The 26,593-nt window shown below is 36.5% G+C and overlaps 1 protein-coding gene across 1 annotated transcript in view; it reads right to left on the bottom strand.

The window, feature by feature from the left end:
- Window positions 1-24,880, bottom strand: part of LRRC63 (leucine rich repeat containing 63) — a 39,903-nt gene extending 15,023 nt beyond the window's left edge. The window contains exons 1-6 of the mRNA XM_068526512.1: window positions 24,796-24,880; window positions 18,197-18,874; window positions 17,651-17,719; window positions 14,360-14,520; window positions 8,288-8,386; window positions 3,361-3,497 (exon numbers count right to left, since the gene is read on the bottom strand). Of these exons, the coding sequence (XP_068382613.1) occupies window positions 3,361-3,497; window positions 8,288-8,386; window positions 14,360-14,520; window positions 17,651-17,719; window positions 18,197-18,874; window positions 24,796-24,880 (1,229 nt within the window). The remainder of the gene's footprint in view (window positions 1-3,360; window positions 3,498-8,287; window positions 8,387-14,359; window positions 14,521-17,650; window positions 17,720-18,196; window positions 18,875-24,795) is intronic.
- Between the last annotated feature and the right edge of the window lie 1,713 nt (window positions 24,881-26,593).

Raw genomic sequence — 26,593 nt, forward strand, 5'->3', positions numbered from 1 at the left:
CCATACACAAAAATAAACTCAAAATGGATTAAAGACCTAAATATAAGGCCAGACGCTATAAAACTCTTAGAGGAAAACATAGGCAGAACACTCTTTGACATAAATCACAGCAAGATCTTTTTTGACCCACCTCCTAGAGTAATGGAAATAAAAACAAAAATAAACAAATGGGACCTAATGAAACTTAAAAGCTTTTGCACAGCAAAGGAACCCATAAACAAGATGAAAATACACCCTCAGAATGGGAGAAAATATTTGCAAATGAAGCAACTGACAAAGGATTAATCTCCAAAATATACAAATAGCACATGCAGCTCAATAACAACAACAACAAAAAAACCCAATCCAAAAACGGGTGGAAGACCTAAATAGACATTTCTCCAAAGACATACAGATTGCCAACAAACACGTGAGAAGATGCTCAACATCACTAATTATTAGAGAAATGCAAATCAAAACTACAATGAAGTATCACCTCACACCAGTCAGAATGACCATCATCAAAAAAATCTAGAAACAATAAATGCTGGAGAGGATGTGGAGAAAAGGGAACCCTCTTGCACTGTTGGTGGGAATGTAAATTGGTGCAGCCACTATGGAGAACAGTATGGAGGTTCCTTAAAAAACTAAAAATAGAACTACCATATGACCCAGCAGTCCCACTACTGGGCATATACCCTGAGAAAACCATAATTCAAAAAGAGACATGTGCCACAATGTTCATTGCAGCACTATTTGCCATAGCCAGGACATGGAAGCAACCTAAGTGTCCATCGACAGATGAAAGGATAAAGAAGATGTGGCACATATATACAATGGAATATGACTCAGCCATAAAAAGGAACGAAATTGAGTTATTTGTAGTGAGGTGGATGGACCTAGAGTCTGTCATACAGAGTGAAGTAAGTCAGAAAGAGAAAAACAAATACCGTATGCTAACACACGTGTATGGAATCTAAAAAAACGGTACTGATGAACCTAGTGGCAGGGCAGGGATAAAGACACAGTCGTAGAAAATGGGTGGGGGGGGGGGTGGGGGGAAGGGGAAGCTGGGACAAAGTGAGAGAGTAGCATTGACGTATATACACAACCAAATGTAGAATGGACGGCTAGTGGGAAGCTGCCGCATAGCACAGGGAGATCAGCTCGGTGCTTTGTGACCACCTAGAGGGGTGGGATGGGGAGGATGGGAGGGAGGCTCAAGAGGGAAGGGCTATGGGGATATATGTATACTTATAGCTGATTCACTTTGTTGTACAACAGAAACTAACACAACATTGTAAAGCAATTATACTCCAATAAAGATATATTTAAAAAAAGAACTGTAAAAAAAAAAAAGAAAAAATGGAAGCTATAAGAAGTTAAGTGGTTTATCCAAGTCAGTATGAAATCAAATTAGTACTCCCCGTTCTTCAGGTCTATGGATACAAAGTAATTCAATCCCTATCTTTAATCAATAGCAATATGGGAAAATAAATTTGTGCATTTCCAGAATCAGCTCTTACTTCAGGGTTCACAAGTATGTTCTTAGGTTCTTTATTCCAAACAGCTTCTCTTTGCCAAAGAACATGCTGGCTAATTAAATCAAACTGAACCAAAACAAGGCAAAACTTTGATTCTGTTAGTTAAAAGTAGTAATTTTCTATGTCATTTTCCTCCTGGTATCCACTGAGAAAAAGATAAGAACTTTTTTTTTTTTAACTTTTGTTACAGTTACGGCTTCATAACTTCAGGGAGTGAGGTGTGTGTACATATATGTATGTGTGTGTGTGTGTATACACAGAAACAATTATAGATATGTGTGTACACACAGATTAGTATACATACATAAGTTACCTATCTCTGTCCACTGAGAGTGTCTAGAAGCAATATCATCCCAATAGCAGTGGGAATATCCAGCACCCAGATCTTGTTTTTTAAATACCATCCTCCAATAGAAAGTAAATAGGGTTTCCTAAGAGAAATGGCTGATTCTAGTGTCAAGGCAGGGAATCAAGACAGTACAGTTTATGTTACTGTGGAAAGATAGATGAGTCAAACAAAAATAAAACTCATAATGCAATATCTTTACTTCCTTAGTATTTATTCTTTCCTTTTAAATACATTTTATGTGTAATGTGTGATGTGTATATAAGCGTTTTTACACAGAAATGATATAATTTTTACATACTTTTTAATTTTTCAAAATGAATAGTTTTACAGTGTATTAATGTAGATCTTGGATTGTTAATTACAAACAATGCTGGATGAACAGTTTTATAAATGAATTTTGATGCACTTTCTTAATTAATATAAGAACCTTCTTTTGCAAAATGTTATTCAACTATTTAAGAGTCCCTGTGCTCTTTTAACTTTTTGCCCTTAACCTACATTCAATTTGTTAAAATCTAACTGGAAGAGATATCTTGTTTTGGCATTTGGTTAAGGTTTTGGTTCAAAACTTTCATTAAGACTTAAATAATTACCAGTCCGTATGTGGGGAAAAAATCCATCTCTTTTATACCTGGGTATCAACATTCCTATTAGAGTTTAAAGGATCTTAGACATCATACAGGTAATTTATTAGTTCATAGATTAGGAAATTGAGGCCTAGAATGGTTGTGTCTTTCTCCAGATCAAATAGGTAATTCTCAACTTTGAAGTTAAAAGTCTAGAATTCTTTTTTTATCTCGATCTTTTTTTTAAAAATAAATTTATTTATTTATTTTTGGCTGCATTGGGTCTTCACTGCTGCGTGCAGGCTTTCACTAGTTGTGTTAAGCAGGGGCTACTCTTTGTTGTGGTGCGTGGGCTTCTCATTGCAGTGGCTTCTCTTGTTGCGGAGCACGGGCTCTAGGCACACGTGCTTCAGTAGTTGTGGCTCGCGGGCTCTAGAGCGCAGGCTCAGTAGTTGTGGCGCACGGGCTTAGTTGCTCCACGGCATGTGGGATCTTCCCAGACCAGGGCCCAAACCCATGTCCCCTGCATTGGCAGGCGGATTCTTAACCGCTGCGCCACCAGGGAAGTCCAAAGGCTAGAATTCTTAATTCCAGGTTCAGAGTTCTTTCGATACCCAAAAAGGCTACCAAGGGATAGGTGTAAGTTTCTCACCTGAGCTTCTTTATATGATTTAATCCATACTCAGATAATGGATGTCTAGATATGTATTTACTAGCCCCAGATTAAGTGCCATCTATGTAGCTGGTAGGTTTTCTTTTTTTTTTTAACACAATAATTAGAAGCAAATCAGCTAATTGGAACTGAATAAAAATTATCAAATGGCTAAAAAGTAGCTAGCTGCTTTCAGAAGGGAAAGTGATCCTTTTCTAAATTATATGCTCTTTATTTTCTGTGTTTATAATCTCAGACTATCAGCCTTACCCAGGTGGAAGCGTAGTAATCAAATTAAAGGCGATGTTGAAAGTTCTAAGGAACTTAAGTTGTCGAATTGTAGAAGGGATTTTTTTGATAGGATTATTTCTCAGATTCAGTATTTGTAAATTTTTAAGACAAAATATCTGAAGAATGGAAAAGAGAAATAAGCATGAGTAGAATACTAAAGTATGCGAATCCTTATTTTTTACATTTTATAAACCCTTTGAACTAATGCAGTCAAATCAGTATGGTAACACTAATTGGCTGTGTCATATATCTCAATAAATACCTTTGGTAAGCCTTGAAAGTAACTAACCAGCATTCATATGTATGATATGGTAAGATAGTGCAACTACTGTACTCATATACCCTTGACTCAAGAATGTTCCTTTTCTAAATGGGAAAATCATCCTGTTTGATCAAGCTCACGGTTTCATAAGAGGCAACCATGTCAAGAATGAGGAATGTAGGAGATACCTGCAGAATCAAGAAAATAAGTGGAATTAACCTTAGCAATCAGTGGGGTGTCTGATATCATAGCCAGCTTGATTCACTCTGATATCACAGAAATTTGTAAATACTGATTTTTCATATGAAATTTAAAAATAGAGTATGCCATTTAAATCCACAATCTTTGCTTGATTTATATATTTCTTGCTCTCTAATGAATCTTAACAAGCTTTTACATTAGCTCTCTTTAACATTAAATTAAAACTTTTTATATCATGAAGATTTAAAATTGGTGGAGTAGAGCATGCTTATTCTTGCCATCAGAAAGGTTAAGTCCTCCAAGTTTGTTTTTTCTTTTCAAGATTGTTTTGGCTATTTGGAATCCCTTGCAATTCCATATGAACTTTAGGATCAGCCTGTCAAATTCTGAAAAAAAGGCAAGTTGTAATTTTCATAGAGAGTGCAGTGAATCTGTAGATCAATTTGCAAGTATTGCCATCTTAACAATGTTAAGTTTTCAGATCCATGAACATGGGATGTCTTGTCATATAATTATGTCTTCTTTAATTTCTTTTAACAATGCTCTGTAGTTTTCACAGTATAAGTTTTGTGCTTTTGTTAAACTTACTCCTAAGTATTTTCTTCTTTTTTGTGTAAGTAGATTTGCTTTATTAATTTTATTGTCAGAATTGTTTGTTGCTAGTATGTAGAAATACAATAGATTTTTGTATATTGATCTTGTACACTGCACCCTTGATTAACTCACTCATTAGTTCTAATAGTCTTTAGTGAATGCCTTAGGATTTCTATATATAAGACCATATCAGCTACAACAAAAGATAGTTTAAACTCCTTCCTTTTTAATGCAAATGCCTTTTACTTCTTTTTCTTATCTAATTATCTTGGCTAGAAACTCCAGTACAATACACAGTGACAGGAGTAGACATCTTCATCTTGTTCCTGATCTTAGGAAGAAAATTTTCAGTTTTTCACCATTAAGTATGGTATTGGCTGTGGGTTTTTTGTAGATGCCCTTTATCAAGTTGAGGATGCCCCCCTTCTATTCATAGATGTTGAATTTTTTGTCATGAAAGGATGTTGGATTTTGTAAAATGATTTTTCTGTCTCTGTTGATATAATTGTATAGTTTTTTTAAACCCTTCACTATATTAATGTGGAATCACATTGATTGATTTTTGTATGTTTAACCAACCTTGCATTCCTGGAACAGATCTCACTTGGTTATGGTGGAAAATCCTCTTTGTATGTTGCTGAATTTGGTTTACTAGCATTTTGTTGAGGATTATTGCATCTATATTCCTGAGCTATTGTTCTGTAGTTTGCTTTTCTTTCCATATCTTTGTCTAGTTTTGGTATCAGGGTATTACTCGTTTAATAGTTTGAATGAGAACGTTTTCTCCGATTTTTCGTAAGAGTTTGTAAAGGATTGGTGTTAATTCTTTTTAAGACATCTGGCAGAATTCGCCAATGGAGCTATCTGATCCTGGACTTTCCTTTGAGGAAAGTTTTAAAATTACTACTGAAACTCTTTCTTTTTTTATAGAACCATTCAGGTTTTCTATTTATTCTTGACTCCATTCTTGTGTCTTCCTAAATATGTGTCCACTTCATCTACATTATCTAGGTGGCTGGTATACAGTTATTTGTAGTATTCTCTTAAAATCTTTTAAAAAAATTTCTGTAAGGTTGGTGTGATATCCCATCCTTCACTCCTAATATTAGTAACTTGAATCTTCATTTTTTCTTGGTCAGTTTATGTCAGGTTAGTCAATTTTGTTGATCTTTTCAAAGTAACAGTTTTAGGTTTTGCTGATTTTTCTTCATTGTTTTTCTATTCCCTGTTTCACTAATTTTTATTATGTCCTTCCTTATTCTTTCTTTAGATTTATTTAGCTCTTTTTCTCTTGTGGCTTAAGATGGAATGTTAAGTTTCAATTTTTTCCTTTTTAATATAGTAAATGATAGCTATAAATTTCCCTCTGAGTACTGATGTAGATGCATCCCATAAGTTTTGGATTGTTGTGTTTTGCTTTTTATTTATTTCAAAGTAATTTTTAATTTCCCTTTTGATTTCTTCATTGACTCATTGGTTATTTAAGAGTGTGTTGCTTGATTTCCATTTATTTCCAAATTTCTTTCAGCTACTGATTTCTAATTACATTTCATTGTGGCCCAAAAATATACTTTCTGTGACTTTCAATTTTTTAAAATTTATTTATTTTAAATTTTTTGTAGACTAACCTATGGTCTCTTCTGGAAAATGTTCCACGTGAATTTGAGAATTATGTATTCTGCTACTTTTGGTTGGAGTGTCCCATAAATGTCTGTTAGGTCTTATTGGTTTGTAATGTTGTTCATGTCTTCCATTTCACTTTTCATTTTCTGTCTAGTTGATCTGTGTGTTATTGAAAGTGGGGTATTGAAGTGTCCAACTATTATTTTTGAATTCTCTATTTCTTCCCTCAGTTCTTTCAGTTTTTGCTTCATGTACTCTGAGGCTCTGTTGTTAAGTACCTAAATGTTTACAGTTGTTACAGCATCCTGAAAGATTGACAAAATGTCCCTCTTTATCTCTAGTGACATTTTTTGTTTTAAAATTTATTTTGTCTGATATTGGTATAGTCACTCCAGCTTTCTTATGATTGCTATTTGCATGATATATCTTTTCCTATACTTTTACTTTTAACCTCTTTGTATCTTTCACTCTTAAGTGTATCTCCTTTAGACAGACTATCACTGAGGCTGACAAACTGTATTTTTTTATTGGATTGTTTCATGTATTAACATTTAATGTTATTATTGACATGGTTGGATTTACATCACAATTTTACTTATAGTTTTCTAAATGTTATGTCATTTTTGTTCCTCCTTTACTGGCTTCTTTTGCATCAACTGGATATTTTCTAGTATAACATTTTAATTACTTTAATGATTTTTTTCCCACTGTATTCTCTTCAGTTATTTTCTTAGTGATTGCTTTAGGGGTTGTAATATACACCTTGACTTACCAGAATCTACTTCAGATTTACACTAACTTAATTCCAGTGAGATATGGAGATGTTGTTCCTAGATAGCTCTATTCCCTCTTCCTTTTTTGTACTATAATTGTTATACATATTACATCTGTATATGTTTCAAACCTAACAATACATTATTATAATTAATTACTATTGTACATGATTTTGTGTCTTTTAAAGAAGCTAAGAGAAGAAAGGAGACCAAGTATATATTTATATGGTTTGTTACATTTACCATTTCTGCTTCTACCTTTTCCTGTCCTAAACTATTTCAGTAGGCTCTGTCTCTGCCAGAGTCTACCATCTTGAATTTTCCATGAAACTTGTCCAATCACCACATGTATGCCAGCCTCTAGTCTTCTATTCATTTCACTTACACTATGCTAATAACTTGGCATCATTTGCCTACCCCTAGTATGGCCCTTCCAAGCCTGGATATTGCCATTTTCATTGGAACATTTTATCTATAGCTGTACAACACTGATCTGCATTTTAATGGCAAGCTCTGCTTATTTCTATCACTTTAAAAATGAGCGCTTTATATTTTACACCTGAAAATCTCCTATATGGTTATACATTCTGCTTGAGTGGTTAGAGTATTCTTTGGCAGATGCACAAGTCTCATGTATGACTGTTTAGAAGAAAGGTTAAAATTAATGTGAAGAACTAAGATCCCTATATTCCTTGGGAATTCTTGTCAATTTGTCTTAGTCAAATTAATAAAAGTAGTGTGATATACTAGAAAAGAACAAATAACTCTTCTAGTGAAAATAAAAACAGAATATTATAGAAATTATGGAAAATATATGTTTCCAATACTACATGTTTGAAATAGAAAGCAAGTCAATTTGCTAGAAATCAATTCACTAAAAGTTAATACTCTGGAAATCAATTCACAAAACAACAAAACACCCCGTGACCAATGAAACAATGACTAAAGACACTGAAAACATAATCTGTCCTAATTACTTATAATGACTTGTTTATATAATGACATTGAATCATCTCATCCCATATCTGATTATCCTTGGTATGCTTTATTAAGCAGAATATCCTATTTCAGCCTATTGTAATTAAAACTTGTTACAACATCATATTACCTTGTCACTAAACATTGCCTTTAAAGCTTCCAATTAACGTGGATAAAGTATATCTTACGTTTTATTCAGAATCAGAAAAATAAAAAATCTTATATACATTGTACAATTATGAGAACATATTTGAGAGCCTGATCATAACACAGTCTTTGAGGATTGTGTCATGGGACTTGCTAAGAAAAATGTACTATACTTTTGGTACTTCTAAAAATAAGCCTTTTAGGATGCAATCCAAAATATATTTATTTATAGTAACTCCAGGGTATCATAAGTGTCTATTTTTAAATTATAATTATTATTAATAATAAGAAATTATGACAATATATACAATAATAAAAATGGACTCACTTCTGTGGGAAAGTAACAGATGTTATTATATGATAAATTAAGATATATCAATTGGAAAGCCAAAGGTGTTAGGTCTGGACAATTCAGGAGAAAAAAGCCCTAAAAGAAAGTGACAAGAGATAAGAATTAATTATTTACCATGCACAAAATATTTTATACAAGTGTTTAAAAAAAGAGCACATAATCTAAATGACAATGTTTGACCTAATAACAAGCCTATAATAATCTTCCATTCATTTATTTTAGTCTTTCATGATAATAATTTCTTAAATATGTAAAGAAACAAAATAGAAAAACTAAGTATTTACATATGTAATAAATATAGTGTTACATGTGTGAAAGGCATTATTTCAGTTAATAACAAGCAAACATTTATTGACTGTCCACTACATGCTGAAATAAGTAATTAAATATATTTTATATTTATACCCCCTCTTTTTTTCATGTCTCTACTTCTATTTCTCTGTTATCTTTCTATTAATCTAACATCTTCTTAAAATTTCTTGCTTAAATATGCCAATTTCTGATTGAGGAAAACATATGCCTTTGTTATGGACTAAATGTTCGTGTTCCCCCAAAATTCATTTGTTGAAGCTCTAATCCCCAACATGATGGCATTTAGAAGTGAAGTCTTTGGGAAGTAATTTGGGTTAGATGAACTCTTAAGGGTGGAGCCCTCATGATGGAATCGGTGTCCTTATAAGAAGAACAGTGGACCAGAGACTCTTTCTCTCCACATGTGAGGATACAGCAAAAAGTCAGCTGTGAAAAAGAGAGCGCTCACCAGGAACCAAATTGGCTGACACCTCAGTCTCAGACTTCCCAGCCACCAGAACTGTGACAAATAAATGTCCGTTGTTTAAGCCACTCTATGGCATTTTGTCATAGCAGCCCAAATTGAGCAAGACATGCATAGTGCCCCCAGTATCTTTAATGCTCCAGGAAAGTTGGTACATTTGTTTCTTAAGGATCATAGAATCAGTAGTGTTCAACTGAATGAACCAAGGAACTCTAATGCTGAAGGATCATACCTCAGCTTATAGGGAAGGGAGGCATTGCTACCAATGCATTAGGTTATGGCATGCACTGTATGAGAGAGATAAGGTTCATGGCTAAAGAATCTTAGCATTGACAGTACTGGTTTCAAGACTGACCTCTTATTAAAGTATCAATATTTGTAAATGTCTAGATGTTGGTAGACATAAACACCTATAGAAGAGTAGGTGTTCTTTCTTCCTGTCACTAAACATTCATCTCTTCTCGGCATAACTAGTAGTACACTAAATTATGTAGCAGGAAAGTGTCTGTCACAGTCTGTAATCATTCCACTAAGTGTGCTCAGATAACTAGCGCCTTTACATTTTCTTCTGCCTAGAAAGCTCTTCCCCCGTCTATTCCCATGAAGTATCTTCTCACTTCATTCACAGCTTGCTTATAGGCAGCTGTCTGCTCATAAGTCATCACATCCTATCACAAATAGCAACCTCTCAAACCAATGCCCCATTGATGGCTCTCTGTCCCCTCCACTTGCTTTATTTTTCTTCATAACTCTTATCACCAGAGGACAGACTATATATAACTGTATGTATGTATGTATGTATGATCTCATCCCACTAAAGTATAAGCTGCATGAAATAGGTTTTTTTTTTTCTGTTTTGCACACTGATACATAATGAGATACATAGTTTACCACTGGGTACATAGTGGGTTATTAATAAATATTGGCTGAATGAGTGACTATCCAGGACCTTCTTATTGCCTCATGGAATCCCAGGGACCTTCACTGTGGATATACTATGAGGTCTTCCCAGCATAGGTACGCTGGATCTCTCTTTTACCATGCCATCATAGAACCTGTTTGCTGCAGTTACCATGATAAGGATGTGAAGAATTAGACAACACCAAGAAAGTGGAGGCTTTCTCAATCTCTTGAATTGCTCTAGCAACCTTTAAGCATTGATGCACTGAGTCTGTATTAAATTAATCAGTACATTTGTTTTGTGTAAATTCTATTCATGTAAAATCTGTTTCCTTAATAAGTCCATGAGATAGATTAGAAATTATGACTTTTAATTCTTTTATATCACCCCCACAGAGCTCAGGATTCTACTCTGGAGTCAAATATTCTTTTAAAATAATATTGATGACTGTGTAAGTAGATGTTTCTCTTGACTAGCTCCATTTAACTCTTTAGAAGATATACTCTTCCTCGATTTAAAGCAGGAATCAGTGAGCTACAGTCTGCCACCTGTTTCTCTAAATAAAGTTTTATTGGAACACAGCCACGCTCTAAGTTTGGGTGTTGTAATATGGCTGTTCTTGTACTACACAACAGAGTTGAGTAGTTGTGACAGAGACCATGTAGACCTCAAAGTCTAAAATTTTACTTATCTGTCCCTTTACAGAAAAACCTTGCCAACCTCTGATTTAAAGTAATTCACTTTGGGACTCAACACTATTTTTCTCCAAAAGTCATTTGCCTAATCCAAAGCTGTGGTGGTGAACTATAGCCAGTCTCACAGGGCTAGGGAGACAAAAATTGGAATTCAGGGCTTCCCAAGGAGAAGGGACTTCAGACTTGATATGAGGTGGCTAAAAGGCTACAGCCTTAGGAAAGAAGTTTAACAGGAAATCTCTACAAAAATTGAAGTCCAGCACTAAACCAGCTGATTTTGATTAGATTAAGATGAACATCCCCTAGCCTCTTTGCCTGTCAGAAGCAACAATAAAACATTTTTGGAAGAAGATAACATTATCTAGGGCCTCAAATTATTTCTACACAACATCTATCATGCAATCAAAAATAAAAAGACATGCAAAAAGATAATACTTGGACAAAAATCAAGACAAATGATAGACAATAGAAATAGGCCCACGGAAGGTCCATATTTTGGATACATCAGATGTGTTTAAAAAAAAAAGTTAACTGTGATTAATAGGCTCGAAAAATCAAATTATAAGATAAAGAATTTAAAGTTCAAAGAAATTAGATTATAAAATAAAACAACCAAAATTAAGGACTTGATAAAGGGTTTAATAGCAGATTTCACAAAGCTGAAAAGAGAATGAATGAACCAGAATTTAGGTAAGAAGAAAATGCTCAGAATAAAGCACAGAGAGTAAAAAGGATACAGGAAGAGAGTAAGGGATATATGGGACAGGATGAAAAGGCCTAAGGTACATGCAGCTGGAGACTGATAAGAAGAGGACAAAAGGAATGAGACAGGAGCAATATCTGAAGAGATAGTAGGAGAGTTACACAAGCATCAAAAAATGAGTTAGCAAGTGTTCTTCCTCGTCTGATTTCTGAAGGAGTTAGCCTAAACTGATATTATTTCCTTCTTCATTGTTTGATAGAATCACCAGTGAGGCTGTTTGTGCCTGGAGCTTTCTCTGTGTGAAGGCTCTTAATTAAAATTTCAATTAGGTTTTTACAGGTGCAAGACTATTCTGATGTTCTAGTCCTTGTTGTGCCTGTTTCAGCAAGTTGTGTTTTTCAAAAAATTTTTCCGTTTCATCACAGTTGTTGCATTTATTGGGAAAATGTTGTTCTTATTATTTCATTATTTTCTATTTTAATGTCTGTAGGAAATGTGATTTCCCCTTTTTAAACTTTGAATTTGGTATTTAGAGTTTCTTTTTTTCTTAATCATATCATGGATTTAGCAATTTTATTAATTAATTAACAAAGGATATTGATCTGTAGTTTTCCTGTGGTGTCTTTATCTTCCCTTGATATCTGGGTTATACTGATAGCATAAAATGTGTTATATGTTGTTGATATTTTTACTTGTTAAAAAATATATTTGGCCATCTGAATGACCAAAATATATTTCTCATATATAGTTGGACTTTATCCATGGTTCCTCACTACCAGCTCCCAAAACCCTTGGAATTTCCAGAACAATAAGAGCAATGGGAGCATCTTTTGTCATAATACTTATTCTCTTATCTTCAGTTCCTGAAATTGCTTCAGAACCATAAAGGCGAAATGGGTGTCTTGTTATTCATAACAAACCCCTTTCCACCACAACTGGATTTATGTTGGTGAGGTGACTTTTGAAAAAGCTCCTTAGAATGGGGGCTGGGTGTCAGAAGAACCAACCATGTGATTAGAAGGTTGGAACTTTCAATCCCCTCACCTCTGAAGAGGGAAAGGGATTGAAGACTGAGCTCAATCCGCAGTGGCCAATGATTTAATCAATTATACTATTAATGAGACCTCCATAAAAACCAGAAGGACAGGATTTGGAGAGCTTCCAGGTCGGTGAACACGTGGAGATTTGGGGAGAGTAGCACCTGGAGAGGGTGTGGGATCTCCACACCCTTTCCTCATACCATGTCCTATGTTTTTCTTCATCTAACTGTTGATTCACATCCCTTAATATCCTTTGCAATAAACCAGTAATCAAGTAAGTAAATAGCTTTCCTGAGTGCTGTGAGCCACTCTAGCGAATTAATCAGGAGGGGGTCGTGGGAATTTCTGATTTATAGCCAGTCGATCAGAAGTATAGGTAACAACTTGTGATTGGCATCCTGAGTTGGAGGGGGTCCTTGGTACCTCCATTCTGTAGCTGGTTGGTCAGAATCACAGGTAACCACCTGGGCTTGTGATTGGCGTCTGAAGTGTAGAGCAGTCTTATGGGACTGAGCACTTTACCTGTGGAATCTGATGTTATCTCTGGGTAGATAGTGTCAGAATTGAGTTGAATTGTAGAACACCCAGCTGGTGTCCAAGAACTGTTGGGTGATGTGGGATTCCCCCCGCTCCACCAGCACAACAGTGGAATTGGGTGGTGTTCCTTCCTCTTTTATTTTCTGGAAGATTTAGAGAAGTATATATGTTCCTTTTTCTTTAAACGATTAGCAGAACTCACCCATGAAGCTATCTGGTCCTGCACTGTTCTTTGTTGGGAGGTTTTGATTATTTATTCAATCTCTTTACTTTTTATAGGTCTGCTCAAATTTCTATTTGTTGTTTAGTCAGTTTTGGTAATTTATGTTTTTCTAGAAAATGTTTCATTTCATCTAGGATATTTAATTTGGAGGCATGCAGTTGTTCATAGTATTCTCTTATAATCCTTTCTGCTTCTGTGAAGCCAGTAGTAATGTTTCCATTTTCATTTCTGATTTTATTTATTTGTATCTTCTCTCTTTTTTTTCTTAGTCTACCTAAAGGTTAACTTTGTCAATCTTTTCAAAGAACTAACTTTTGGTTTCATTGATTCTCTCTATTGCTTTTCTATCCTCTGTTTCATTTATCTCTGTTCTAATCTTTATTTCCTTCTTTCTGCTAATTTTGGGTGTAGTTTGCTCTTCTATTCAAGTTCCTTAAAGTGCAAAGTTAGGTTACTGATTTGAGACCTTTCTTTTCCACATACCCCTTCCCCACACATACCCAGTACATCTCCTGACATCAACATCTCACACACCAGTATATTTGTCACAATCAATGGACTAACATTAGCACATCATTATCAACATAAATCCGTAATTTATGTTAGAGTTCAGACTTTGTGTTGTATATTCTATGGGTCTTGATAGATGTATAATGAAATGTATCCATTATGACAGTATCATACAGAATAATTTCACTGCCCTAAAAATCCCCTGTGCTCCTCCTATTCATCCTTCCCTCCCTCCCTCCAAAATCCCTTACAACCACTGATATATTTACTGTCACCATAGTTTTGCCTTTTCTGGAATTTTTGTTGTTGTTGTTATTCCTCGTTTACTACATTACTGCCTCCTTGGTGTTTAATTTTTTGTAATCTGTCATGTTGATTCCTTTCTCATTCCCTTTTGTGTACATTTTTAAGATAGTTTCTTAGGAGTGGTTACCATGGAGATTACGATCGGCATCCTAAATTTAAAACATCTAGTTTGGATTGATACCAAGTTAACTTCAATAGCACACAAAAGTTTTGTTACTATACAACTCCATCACTCCCTCAACCACCACCACTTTATGTTGTTCCTTCAATACCATGGAGAATAACCTAAGTTAGGAAACCTAAAACAAAAATGACCGATAATACAACAGGAAATTGCCATTGAGAAGATGTAGTATACCTTAAGATTAAGTGCATTTCTTCCATGAATTTGACAGTTTACTATGGCCAGGTTGGTCATGGCTGTTACTGTTTCATAGCATGTTGCCACAACAGTCTTAAAACCTTCACCGTGTACGATATGTGCCACTGAGGTTTCTATTTTTCTAGATTTAATGCTACCTAAATAAACAAAACAAGACAGGAAACGTAAATGTGTCACCACTTAGAGTGAAAGTTAAAAGGTATTCATGTTATGATAACAGTAAGTCATCATAAATAGGTTACCTGGATGCCTCCTTTGGAAGAGATTCCCCATAACTTTCACCCACCCAACCTCATGCTGGAGATTCCCCATAACCTCCATCCACCCAACCTCAGTTGGTTCTGTTGGCCAAACTTTTTAATATTAGATAGCAGACTAATATTAGATAGCAAACTTTTCTTTCCAAAAGAAAACCATAAGCTCATAGATTTCTACCTCAATAATTTAGATTCCATCAGTCTGAGTCTTGTTGTAATATATGTAAAAACATCTTATTTTACGATGAATTACATAAACAACTTCTCGCTTCACAAAATGAATAAAGGACATCATATAAGCATATCTCAGATAGAGATCACAGCCCAAGGAGCAATCTTGCTTTTTGCCTTAATATCGCATTGATGCATGATTCAAATACCCTATGTAACTCAGCTCTTCCCTCAGTTTAAAGACCTCACACGAGAAAGGGGGGAAAAAAAAAAAGCAGGCAACTCAGGAGTAGCCAAACAGCGACCACCTACATTTACTTTATCACAACCCTTGTGGGTTTCACCTTTTGTCAAAAATGGCCTATTCAAGCACACACCCAGGTGTGGCAGGAAAATATTTTGAAATATATTTTACACTCCCAGCCATTCTTGCTGTATTACTTGCTGCAACATATTTTATCATCTCAGTAATTCTTATACCATTGCTTCAATGAGAAGAAACGAGGCATCCTAGACCAAAGAAAACAATGTTCAGTTGTTAATTTCTAAAACAGGCCTGTGTGCCCATTTCAGGTCAATCGATGTGAAAGTTACCACAGAATAAAGAAAGATGTATAATGTGATATCGAGATTCCTTGTCTTGTGGGAGGGAATGGAGCAAGAGGAATGGAGAATGAGTTAAGAATTAAGTCTGTGGCCTGCTTCCTGCCCACCCACACTTATGGGCTAAGCTCAAGCAGTTGATTTTTGAGTGAAAAGGAGGTGCAGAGGTGGTTAGAAATTCCCTGACAGATCTCTGAAGGATCTCAGGATGCTTAAACTCACCTGGGAACTTTTCAAAGAGGGAAATACCAGAGTGGAATAAACTCCCTAAGTCAGAAATGATAACATGACTTGTTTAGGCCTATGACGTGGAGGAGACCCGTGGTTAATTTATGTCACAGACAGGGATAGGGAACTGCTGGAAGGGTAGTGTGCTCAGAAAGTCTTATGGTTGCTGTAGTTAATGATACTACAGCGTATATTTGAAAGTTTCTGAGAGAGTGAAGCTTAAAATTTCTTGTCGCAAGAAAAAGTTGTCAGGTGATGGGTATTAACTGAATTTATTGTGGTAATCATTTCACCATACTGTATATTCATGTATCAAATCATTATGTTGTATACCTTAACTTTATACAGAGTTGCATGTGAACTGTATCTCAACACAACTGGGAAAAAAAGAGAAAGTTTTATGGCTGGAGTGTTCTTCTGTGTATAATCTCCTACTAAACACATCTGTGAATCATTAATTTGTTATATTACTTTTTCTGTTCTAAAATTTTATATGACTCTAATTTTTAAAAACAGAAAGTCCAGTTCTCTGATAAAATTCTCCAACTTTTTATTTTCTTCAACATAGTAATCATAGTTATTTTAAAATCCTTGTTTGAAAACTCCAATATCTGATCCTATGGTTCTCATTCTTTTGCCTCTTTTTACTGGTTTCCAGACCTTTTATCCTGTTTTTAGGATGCCTTGTGATTTTTAAGTTTAATGCTGGACATTGTGGATGAAAATTTTAAAGGTTCTGGATAATATTATCTGTCTCTAATAAGTGTTAGGTTTCTTCTTCAACTAGGCAGGAAGTACCACTTTGATTTATCAAGGATTGGTTTTGAGTTTTGTAGGGGATAACCTATTTTAGTTTTGTCCTTTCTCCTAGAGCATCATTCTTATTCCCAAGGCATAGGTCTTCTGGGTCTGCAACTGAAAGCCCAGTGTGTTTACCAAGGCCCCTTCATTTCAGCAGAGCTTGAACTCCAATTATTGTCTTCTGTGCAACTGTCAAAATCTAGGCTCACTTCCTTAGCATCTCAGCTGATGTTTTCTGCTGTGTTTCTTAGTGTATTGCCCTGTACATGCCCAGCTTAGAAATCAGCCAACACTCTTAAGGGAGTTTGTATGCAGATATTTGAATTCAGTTCTCTCCTCTCTGTTATATTACCCCTCTATCCCAGCTATCTTGTCAACTCTGAAGTCTGACTGCTATCTCCTCAATCCAGTAAAACTATCACCTTCTTTCTACCTGTGCCCTGTTCTCCAACACCACAAAGCCCCTCAGGCAAAAGCCAAGGTAAATGTACAGCTAATTCAGCTTATTTCAAAGATGGTAACCACTCAAGTCATGCTTGCAAGGGTTACTCTCCAGTAACTTCAATGGTTATTTTATATATTTGGGGGCAGCTTTAATAACTGATTTTGGTGGGAGGGTTTGTCCAATGCAAGCTACTCAATCTTGGCTAGAACCAAAGTCATTAGGTTATTTAAAAAACTGAATCTGATCATTCTAATAGCTGGAACTCCTGTGGGTGTGTTTCTACTGCTTACTATTTCTGCTGGTTTTCATTCATTTTGTTTTTCTTTGTGTACCTGATAATTGTAAATTGTTTACCACACACTGTATTTGTGAAATTGTTTATAGAAATAGTGTGAGATGTAGGATGATGTAATCTTTCTTTAAAGATGATTTTTCATTTGTTTCTGCTAGGTAACTAAGGTCAAAGCACTTAAAACAGTGCTGGCACATGGCAAGCAGTTAACTGTCATGATTGCATGTCTATCTTCCCCATCCAGATTAAGAATACTCCATCTTTTATGTTCCCAACATCAGTACAAAGTTGGGTTTATAGTCAACACTCTAAAAATAGTTGCTGAGTAAATAGCTTAAGGAATGGAAAATGAGGTGGGACATATGTGTGAATCACACACATATACACAAACACACAAAATCACAAATACTTTTATGGAGAGATAATCATATATACAATTTTTAAAAGAATGATATAAACCTAGCATTTACCTTCACATACGCTCAGCATGCTTTGCTTTGGGACACTTTCTGCATGTTCATATTCTGTTACACGACTTTCTAGGAAAAAAATTAAAAATAGGATAATGTTTAAATTCGTGTGAAAATTCATGTTGAGGGTATTATGACTTCATTATAATTGTTCATCTTTTAATGAATTGAGGTTATCCATGGAAAAGTGCCCATGAAGGCATCCATCAGCACTGGCATTCTGCTTCTAGAGTTCATCTAGACCACCTTACGGATGACTGTTCATTCATACTGCTCCTTTATATGAGCTTTTCTGATCCTTTGAACTGCTTTATCTGGTTCCCATCACCACCATCTGGGTGGAGTTCCCAGTTTGCCCTTGGCAGACCTGCAAAGTCAGGATTTCTGCTACTGCATTCTGCCCCATATATTAAATGTACAGGTGAAAAGGGATCCCACCATCCCATTCTGCAGACCCAAGGGGGAACCACCATATGCTTGGATGCCTTCTCTCCCTTTTGCTCTACTTGGCCCCATTATTACAGACCATGTTCAGACTGGATTTACCTATCACAGACTGTCTTAGAGGTTTCCTTGGTAAAACTGGCATCGGTATGAAAATGGGACCTGGAAAATCATTAATATTTAGCGTCACCGTACGACATTGTAAACGGTCAGACTGCTGACTTTCAGCTTTAACAGGTATAGTCCTCGGTACAGGGATTGGCACTGTTGCACTTAAATGTAACAGGGGCTGCTTAAAAGTATAGGTACTGCTCTTTTGTAAAAACTGGTCAGAATGAACTTCCTTGAGTTTGGGAGTGGGCACTGAAGAAGGGACACTTGGAAGTTTGGAGAACTCTGAGGAGAGAATCAGAATCTCTTTTAAAATGTTAGCATAAATATTTGTTATTTTTAATGGCTCTTCTGATTTTCTGGAACTTTCCATCTTGCTTGTTACTTTCCCAAAAAGTCGACTTGAAGCTGAACGACACTTGGGAAAAAATATGGAACCAGTAGCAGTCTCTGGAATGTGCCAATAGACATGCTTAGAAGATGTTTTGGTTGTTGAAATAGTAGTCACTCTTTTTTGTACACGATGATCAAGAAAGAGATTTTGAATATTGACAGGGGGTTGTGACTGATCTCTTGGAACATCAGGAAAACTAGTTTTATCTCTTTCAAATGAAGCGGTTTTATCTGGAATGAACCGTACACGTGGTAGCTTAGTTTCACCAGTCTTTCCTAAACCAGAAAAAGAAAAAATAAAGCAGAATTAGATTATGTTTATCAAGGTGTCAGGGGCAGAACTATTAATGTCTCAGCATTCATAGCTTTTCTTTTTTCTTTTTTTTTTTTTTTTTAAGAAAGTAGAAGCCTAGTGCTTTTTTAAAAATTTATTAGTTAATTAATTAATTTATTTATGGCTGTGTTGGGTCTTCGTTTCTGTGCGGGGGCTTTCTCTAGTTGCGGCAAGCGGGGGCCACTCTTCATCGCGGTGCGCGGGTCTCTCACTATCGTGGCCTCTCTTGTTGCAGAGCACAGGCTCCAGACGCGCAGGCTCAGTAGTTGTGGCTGACGGGCCTAGTTGCTCCGCAGCATGTGGGATCTTCCCAGACCAGGGCTCGAACCCGTGTCCCCTGCATTGGCAGGCAGATTCTCAACCACTGCACCACCACGGAAGCCCCACATAGCTTTTCTTTATCCACTCACCCTCTCTCACCTTATAAAAACGTTTCTGTATACACTGACTCAGCTATCAGGACTTTTGCTTACCTTACTGGGATAAAGTTTGCATGAACAATTGGAGAATCAGGAAGGCTAAATTGTATTAGATTTAGAAAGAGTAGGGAGCTACTCCTGGAAGAACAGAATGGATGAAGAAGAGTAGGACATAAAGGGAGATTTTTGAGCAGTTGCCACTAAAAACTCTGGCAATATGGAGAGGTAAAAATGACTCAGTGAAGTTTGGCTATTTATCATTTATCATTATCGCTTCCTCATTTGAAACTTCTTTGAGCAAAGATTTTACATTTCTTTTCTTTTTTACATTTCCTCTACCTTCTGGCATTTCAGGGGGGTACAGAGACTGATGACTGATTCTCACCTTCACTCTTAACTCCTTAACTCTTTCCCACTCCTAGCCACACCTATGAAGATACCAGAAACTATGAGTTGGGGAAGAGAAGTAAAAGAACAAGGTGGAAGAATCTATCATGCCCCTGTTTCCCTTGGCTTGTCTAAAAATTAGCAGACCTAGTCTGAGTTGGGAGAAAGGGCAAGGTTTAATTGCATGCTAGATGAAAGTGTTGATTTAGATTGGACTTGTTTAATATCTAAAAATGAGACAAGGCTAATAGATGAAAGTGACTAGAAAAGCCTTGGTAGAGAGATGTGTGCCATGTGAGTTTAAAGGGCAGTAGTAGGAGAAGGATAATGTTTGCTTCCTGCTTATATGGAACTTATCAAAGCTAGCTCATTCCATAAAATGGTTACAGCACCATCTTCAACTTTCCTTTCTCTCTCTCTCATATTAAAACAAAACATGATAACATGAGCAAAATCTAGGTGATGTTAGGTGTGGCAATGACTTTTTTTCTTAATTTTTTTATTGGAGTATAGTTGATTTACAATGGTGTGTTAGTTTCTGCTGTACAGCAAAGTGAGTCAGTTATACATACACATCTATCCACTTTTTTTTTTAGATTATTTTCCCATATAGGTCATTACAGAGTATTGAATAGAGTTCCCTGTGCTATTCAGAATGACTTTTTAGATATGACACCAAAACAACAATCCATGAAAGAAAAAATGGTTAAGTTGGACTTCATTAAAATTAAAAACTTCTACTCTGTGAAAGACATTCTTAAAAGAATAAAAAGACAAGCCATGCACTGAGAGAAAATATTTGCAAAACGCACATCTGATAAAGGACTTGCATCCAAAATAAAGAGCTCTTCAACTCAACAATAAGAAAAAAGCCAATGAACATAGCTACTCCAGCTTTTTTTTTTTTTTTACATCTTTATTGGAGTATACTTGCTTTACAATGTTGTGTTAGTTTCTGCTGTATAACAAAGTAAATCAGCTATACGTATACATATATCGCCATATCCCCTCCCTCTTGCGTCTCCCTCCCACCCTCCCTATCCCACCCATCTAGGTCACAAAGCACCGAGCTGATCTCCCTGTGCTATGCGGCTGCTTCCCACTAGCTAGCTATTTTACAGATTGCCAACAAACACATGAGAGGATGCTCAACATCAGTAATCATTAGAGAAATGCAAATCAAAACTACAATGAGGTATCACCTCACACCAGTCAGAATGGCCACCATCAAAAAATCTACAAACAATAAATGCTGGAGAGGGTGTGGAGAAAAAGGAACCCTCTTGCACTGTTGGTGGGAATGTAAATTGATACAGCCACGATGGAGAACAGTATGGAGGTTCCTTAAAACACTAAAATAGAACTACCATGTGACCCAGCAATCCCACTACTGGGCATATACCCTGAGAAAACCGTAATTCAAAAAGAGTCATGTACCACAGTGTTCATTGCAGCAATATTTACAATAGCCAGGACACGGAAGCAACCTAAGTGTCCATCGACAGATGAATGGATAAAGAAGATGTGGCACATATATACAATGGAATATTACTCAGCCATAAAAAGAAACGAAATTGAGTTATTTGTAGTGAGGTGGATGGACCTAGAGTCTGTCATATAGAGTGAAGAAGTCAGAAAGAGATATTACTGTATGTTAACACATGTATATGGAATCTAAAAACAAAAATAGTTCTGATGAACCTAAGGGCAGGACAGGAATAAAGACGCAGACGTAGAGAATGGACTTGAGGACACGGTGGCGGGGGTGGAGGGCGGCGGATGGGAAGCTGGGACGAAGTGAGAGAGTAGCATCGACATATATACACTTCCAGCTTTCTTTTGATTAGTGTTAGTATGATGTATCTTTCTCTATCCCTTTACATTTAATCTATCTGTGTTTTTATATTTAAAGGAAGTTTCTTGCAGACAATACATAATTAGCTCTTGTCTTTTATCTACTCTGACAATTTCTATCATTTAACTGGCACACTTAGACCATTCACGTTTTAACGAATTACTGACATTGTTGGCTTAACATCTACCACATTTGTAAAGTTTTCTATTCATTGCAGTTGTTTTACTTCTTTGTCTTTTTGAAATCTTCTGTTCTCTTTCTGTCTTTTCTGGTTTTAGGTGAGAATTTTATGAGTCAGTTTCTCTCCTTCAGTTTCATTCCTTTCTTAGCATATCAATTATACTTAGAAAAATTTTTTTAAAGTGGTTGCCCTAGAGTTTGCAATATACATTTACAGCGAATCTGTCTACTTTCAATAAACACTACACCGCCTAATGGGTATGGCAAGTATCTTTTAACAGAGTAGTCCCAATTCTCTCCATTCCTTATAACACCGCCATCATTCGTTCCATTTATCCTTGTGCTATAATCACCCAGTACATCGTTGCTATTCTTGCTTAGAACAGAGACTTACCTATTAGATCAAATGAGATCACTTATCCTTCTCTGACACTCTTCTTTTTTTAGGTAGACCTGAGTTTCTTTTGTTGCTCACACGGTGTGGAATACTTTCTCTTACTAACCAATTTAAATCATTTTCCTTTTCCAAAGTCTACCTTAAACCTTATACAATCCATCCTTCTTGATTAACACAACCCATACTTACTGTTCTCATTACTTAATTCAACAAACATTTAACACCTCCCATGTGCTAGCTGTACACATAGTGCTGAGGGTACAATCACACAGCACAAACCTTACTACCATCAAAGATCTCATGATTTAATATAGAAACTAGGCAGGTAAACAGTTACACTAGAGAATAAGAGCTCAGTAAGGGGGTAGATAGGGGATACTCTGGGACCATAAAGGTAAGCACTCTGACTGGGTGTAGAGAGAAGAGGTGCTTAGGGAAATCTACCCAATGAAGATGATATCTGTCTTCTCAATTTAGACTTCCCTATTTTCTGATACATTTCCCCATCCCCATGATTTTTTTTCTTTTTCTTCTAGTACGTTAAAATTCCACCTTTCCAATAGACTCCTCTGCCATCAAAAACTACACGGGTCTCCTCTATAATTAAACATATTTCATTTCACTTTCACTAATTCCTCAAGTCTTAGTTCACACCCCATTCCTGCCCCAGGGTTACTCACATTTATGAAGTACTACTGTCTGTACCATTAATTGGGCATAAATTCTATGCTCTTTGTATTGTTATTTAAGGTTCTTACTGTATGTGTATCTCATCTTTAGAGTTTAACTAAAGTTCTTGAAAGGTCCTGAAAGGCAGGGACCAGATCAATTGTGTCATTCATTCCCTACAGCATTTAGCATTGTACTGCAAACTGCAGGTATTTATTTCAGGTTTTTATTTCAGTGTTTGAATATTCATTTTTATAAATTGTATTTTGGTCATTTTAAGTATTCATTCATTTATTCAACGAGTATTTTGAACATCTACTATATGCAAAGCACTCTGCCAAGAACCTTTGGAGACACAGGATTACTAATAGTTAAGGTCATTGAATCTCCAAGTTGCCAAAAGCAGGAAAGCCCCCCACAAAAAAGAATTATCCAGCCCAAAATAGCAAGAGTGAAAAACTCTGTACTAGAGGATAAACTTCAACTAAAAGATAAACGGAAAAATTACAACCAAAGAACTGGTAGTGAGCAGTATATCTACATAACTGTGGGTGTTATTATTACAGAAAAGATTGTAAATTCAGAAATGTAGAACATTATAGAAATGTAGAAATGATATAACAGAAGTTGGTAGGGAAAGTGAGAGAGGAAATTGGATGTAACATAGGTATGCTGATTCACACATCTTTAATAGCCATGGATCAAAAGGTAATGATTTAGCATTGTAAATCAGTTACAGACTAGGCACATTTTAACAGTATAAATGTCGACACTAAAATAATTAATATAATCAACTAAAATCAGGGGGTAGAGGAGACTGAAAAGGGGAAAGAAGAGGAAATATGCTAATTTTACCATTGCTTATAAGTAAGGAGTCAATAAATACCATATACAGAAATAGAGGATTAAGGGTATTATATAAAGTTATAATCATAAAAGTGGCCCATCTTTACTTCATAGCACTTATCACAGTGTAATTTTACCTTTAGTTGTATGATTATTGGATCCCACCAGAGAGTAACTAAAAAAGAGGATTGGCAGAGTTGGTTTTGCTCACTATTATATCTCCAGTTCTTAGCACTGTACTTATAAATACACTCAGTTCTCATGCTTTGTGGCAGTTCTGTTCTACAGTCTCAGTGAGCACTGAGTTATCCAACACTGAACCATTACTTCTTGGGAAAATACGGGGTGAGGTTCCTGCAAGCCTCTGGTCTCAACATTATCAGCAGCCAATCAATACATAACCTTGTTTTATATGTGCTTCTATTTAAAGACACTTTATTTAATATAGATTGTTCATTCATTAACATTGAACTCTCAGCCAACAACACTGTAACTCAGGCCTGAAGGAAGCTTCTCTAAGGCATATATTTTCTCCATAAGGCACATCACAGCCTTCTTGTACTATACCTAGGGGCTATTTTAGACTGTTAAATCACCAACAAAAGGTACAGAATTCAGAAAACATGGCACTAACTAGACCAGGAAAAGGGCAGTTATTTATAATACGAGAGCTAAAACAGGAAGGCACAGCCGTATCTTTCTTTGACCTCAGCTGGGAATATGTGTGTTTTCAATGCCCTGCATGTGTCCGAGAATTATCATGTATACCCCCCTCCTGCACAGTTTCACTATTATAAAAGGAGTGAGAAAGAGCTCTATATACTGCTCCAAAGTGTTCTTCATGATATATTTTGGGGCTAAAAAGACAAAATATAGTACAGTGTACTGATTGGGGGGTTATAAATAGATTCTAGCAGTTAGGTAAATTCACTCCTACAGAATCCACAAATGATGATCAACTGTACTTGTAGAAATGAATTGGATGTTACCATCTTACCACAAACATTTGTAAGTTGCTGGTTATTGGTGAGTGTCTTTAACTATTGTGATTCTGAGCTGTGCAGGTTGAGAAACTTCTGTAAAAAATAAACATCTGAGTAATGCACATACCTGCGCGGGCTTTCTTCTGACATAAAGACAGCTTAGGGAGATTTGGAGGTAAGGGTCTTCTAAGAAGTTGTGGGTGGTTTTGCATTTTACTAATAAGCACTGTTTTTCACAGCTGTTGATTGAGAATTGAAAAGTTTTTGAATATGTTTGAATTGTTGCTGAAAAATAATTCATTCGAATCCAGATTACATCCTAATGAAACTTGTTCTGCACTAATACTATACTGGGTCCAAGCAGAATTCCTATAAAAGGAAAAGAGGGTAAGAAAATAATTTCTTAAAACTTCTAGAAAGAATCTAAATAAAATTTAGGCTTATAATTAATACAGACTTTAAAAATACATATACCATTACCAATCAGGATCATTCTAAAATTTCACATGTTAGCAAAAAGTTCAGTCAGTGTTATTTCAGCTAGTAAATACTGATTTTCCAGAACAGTAGAAATGACACTCATTTTTTTTCTACCTCCAAAATATTATCAGTTTATAAATTTGGAAAGAGTTTTTGGTCAAAAAGGTGAGGAAGTCCTTCCATGGCCTCTGAAGACCCACAATACCTAACTCTTCACAAATAAGTTGTTTCCTTTCTGTAATAATGACTTATTTTAAATTTCAACCACTACACTTGGGCCATAACTATTTAACCCAAAAATAAAATGGTCTTCAATATAATGAGATTTTCTAGGATCGCGGTCCCAATTAGTACTGTTTTAGAAATGATGCCAGAAGATAGAACCAAATATATGTGCTTAGTCGGGACAATATCAAAGTGCCTGGGACATCACTATTCCGTTGACAGTCTAGACGGGTACGCTCTGGAGCTGCACAAATGGGCCGCTTTATCCCCCCAGGATGACTTGCACAGAAGCACTCAAGGTACGCTTCCTGGTAGTACGTCCCACTTGATGCCTGTAATTTTCCGTTATTATTGGAAGAGGTGCTTGGAAACGTTGGACTCGTACGCTTTCCTTTAGGGCAATCAGCTGCTTCTCAAAACAATCAGCTTTTCCTTTTTTTATCTCCTCTTCCTGGGAATTTAGGCAGGTTAAGGTCAAGTGAGGTCGCAGGTCTTCCCGCGGTATATGCTGTCCGGAAAGAAAGCACCCAGGCCACCCTCACCCACCGGCCAGGTGCGACCCGAGGCCAAGCAGACAGCCCTAGCAACCGGAAACCCATAAACCCGTCCCGGCCGCCGGATGCGCAGGCGCAGGGGGGAGGGCGGGGCCGGGCGGGGAGCGCACCCGCCCGCGGAGCAGTGCGCAGCCGGTCCCGCCCCACCGGGCGGCGTGCGCCGAGCCCACTCGCCTTGCCCAGCCGCTGTGCCGGGCTGCAGGAGAAGCCCGCTCCACGTGCACCTGCTGTACGGAACTCCGTGGTGACAATCGTTATTACTGTTTTTATTCTTAATGACAATGACCACTATTATGTATTTACTTTCCTCGCTTGCAAGGTGCTTAACTCGGGTGTCTAGGATCCAGGCTGGCATTCTTTCATGCTGCACTTGCGCAGCCGGGTCCCGGGGCTGATTTTACAGGGCCCACGAATAGCGAACATTCTGTTTTGTTTCTCTTCCTTTAATGCAACCTGTTTTGTCTTTCTGATCCTTTAAAGTTACTGGATGAATAGGAAATGTGTAGGCATAGGGGCATTAAGGATCCAAGAGAGCTTTAAAAGAAACCCATTTCTCACTGTCCTAGTTATTTGTTCTGACTATCGTGTTGTGACTTGTGTCCTGTGTCATGTTGTTGATGAACCTGTACGTACAGTGATCGATACATCGTGTGTGTTTGCATGTAT

Source organism: Eschrichtius robustus, chromosome 18 (assembly GCF_028021215.1).
Source record: "Eschrichtius robustus isolate mEscRob2 chromosome 18, mEscRob2.pri, whole genome shotgun sequence".
Classification (NCBI taxonomy): domain Eukaryota; kingdom Metazoa; phylum Chordata; class Mammalia; order Artiodactyla; family Eschrichtiidae; genus Eschrichtius; species Eschrichtius robustus.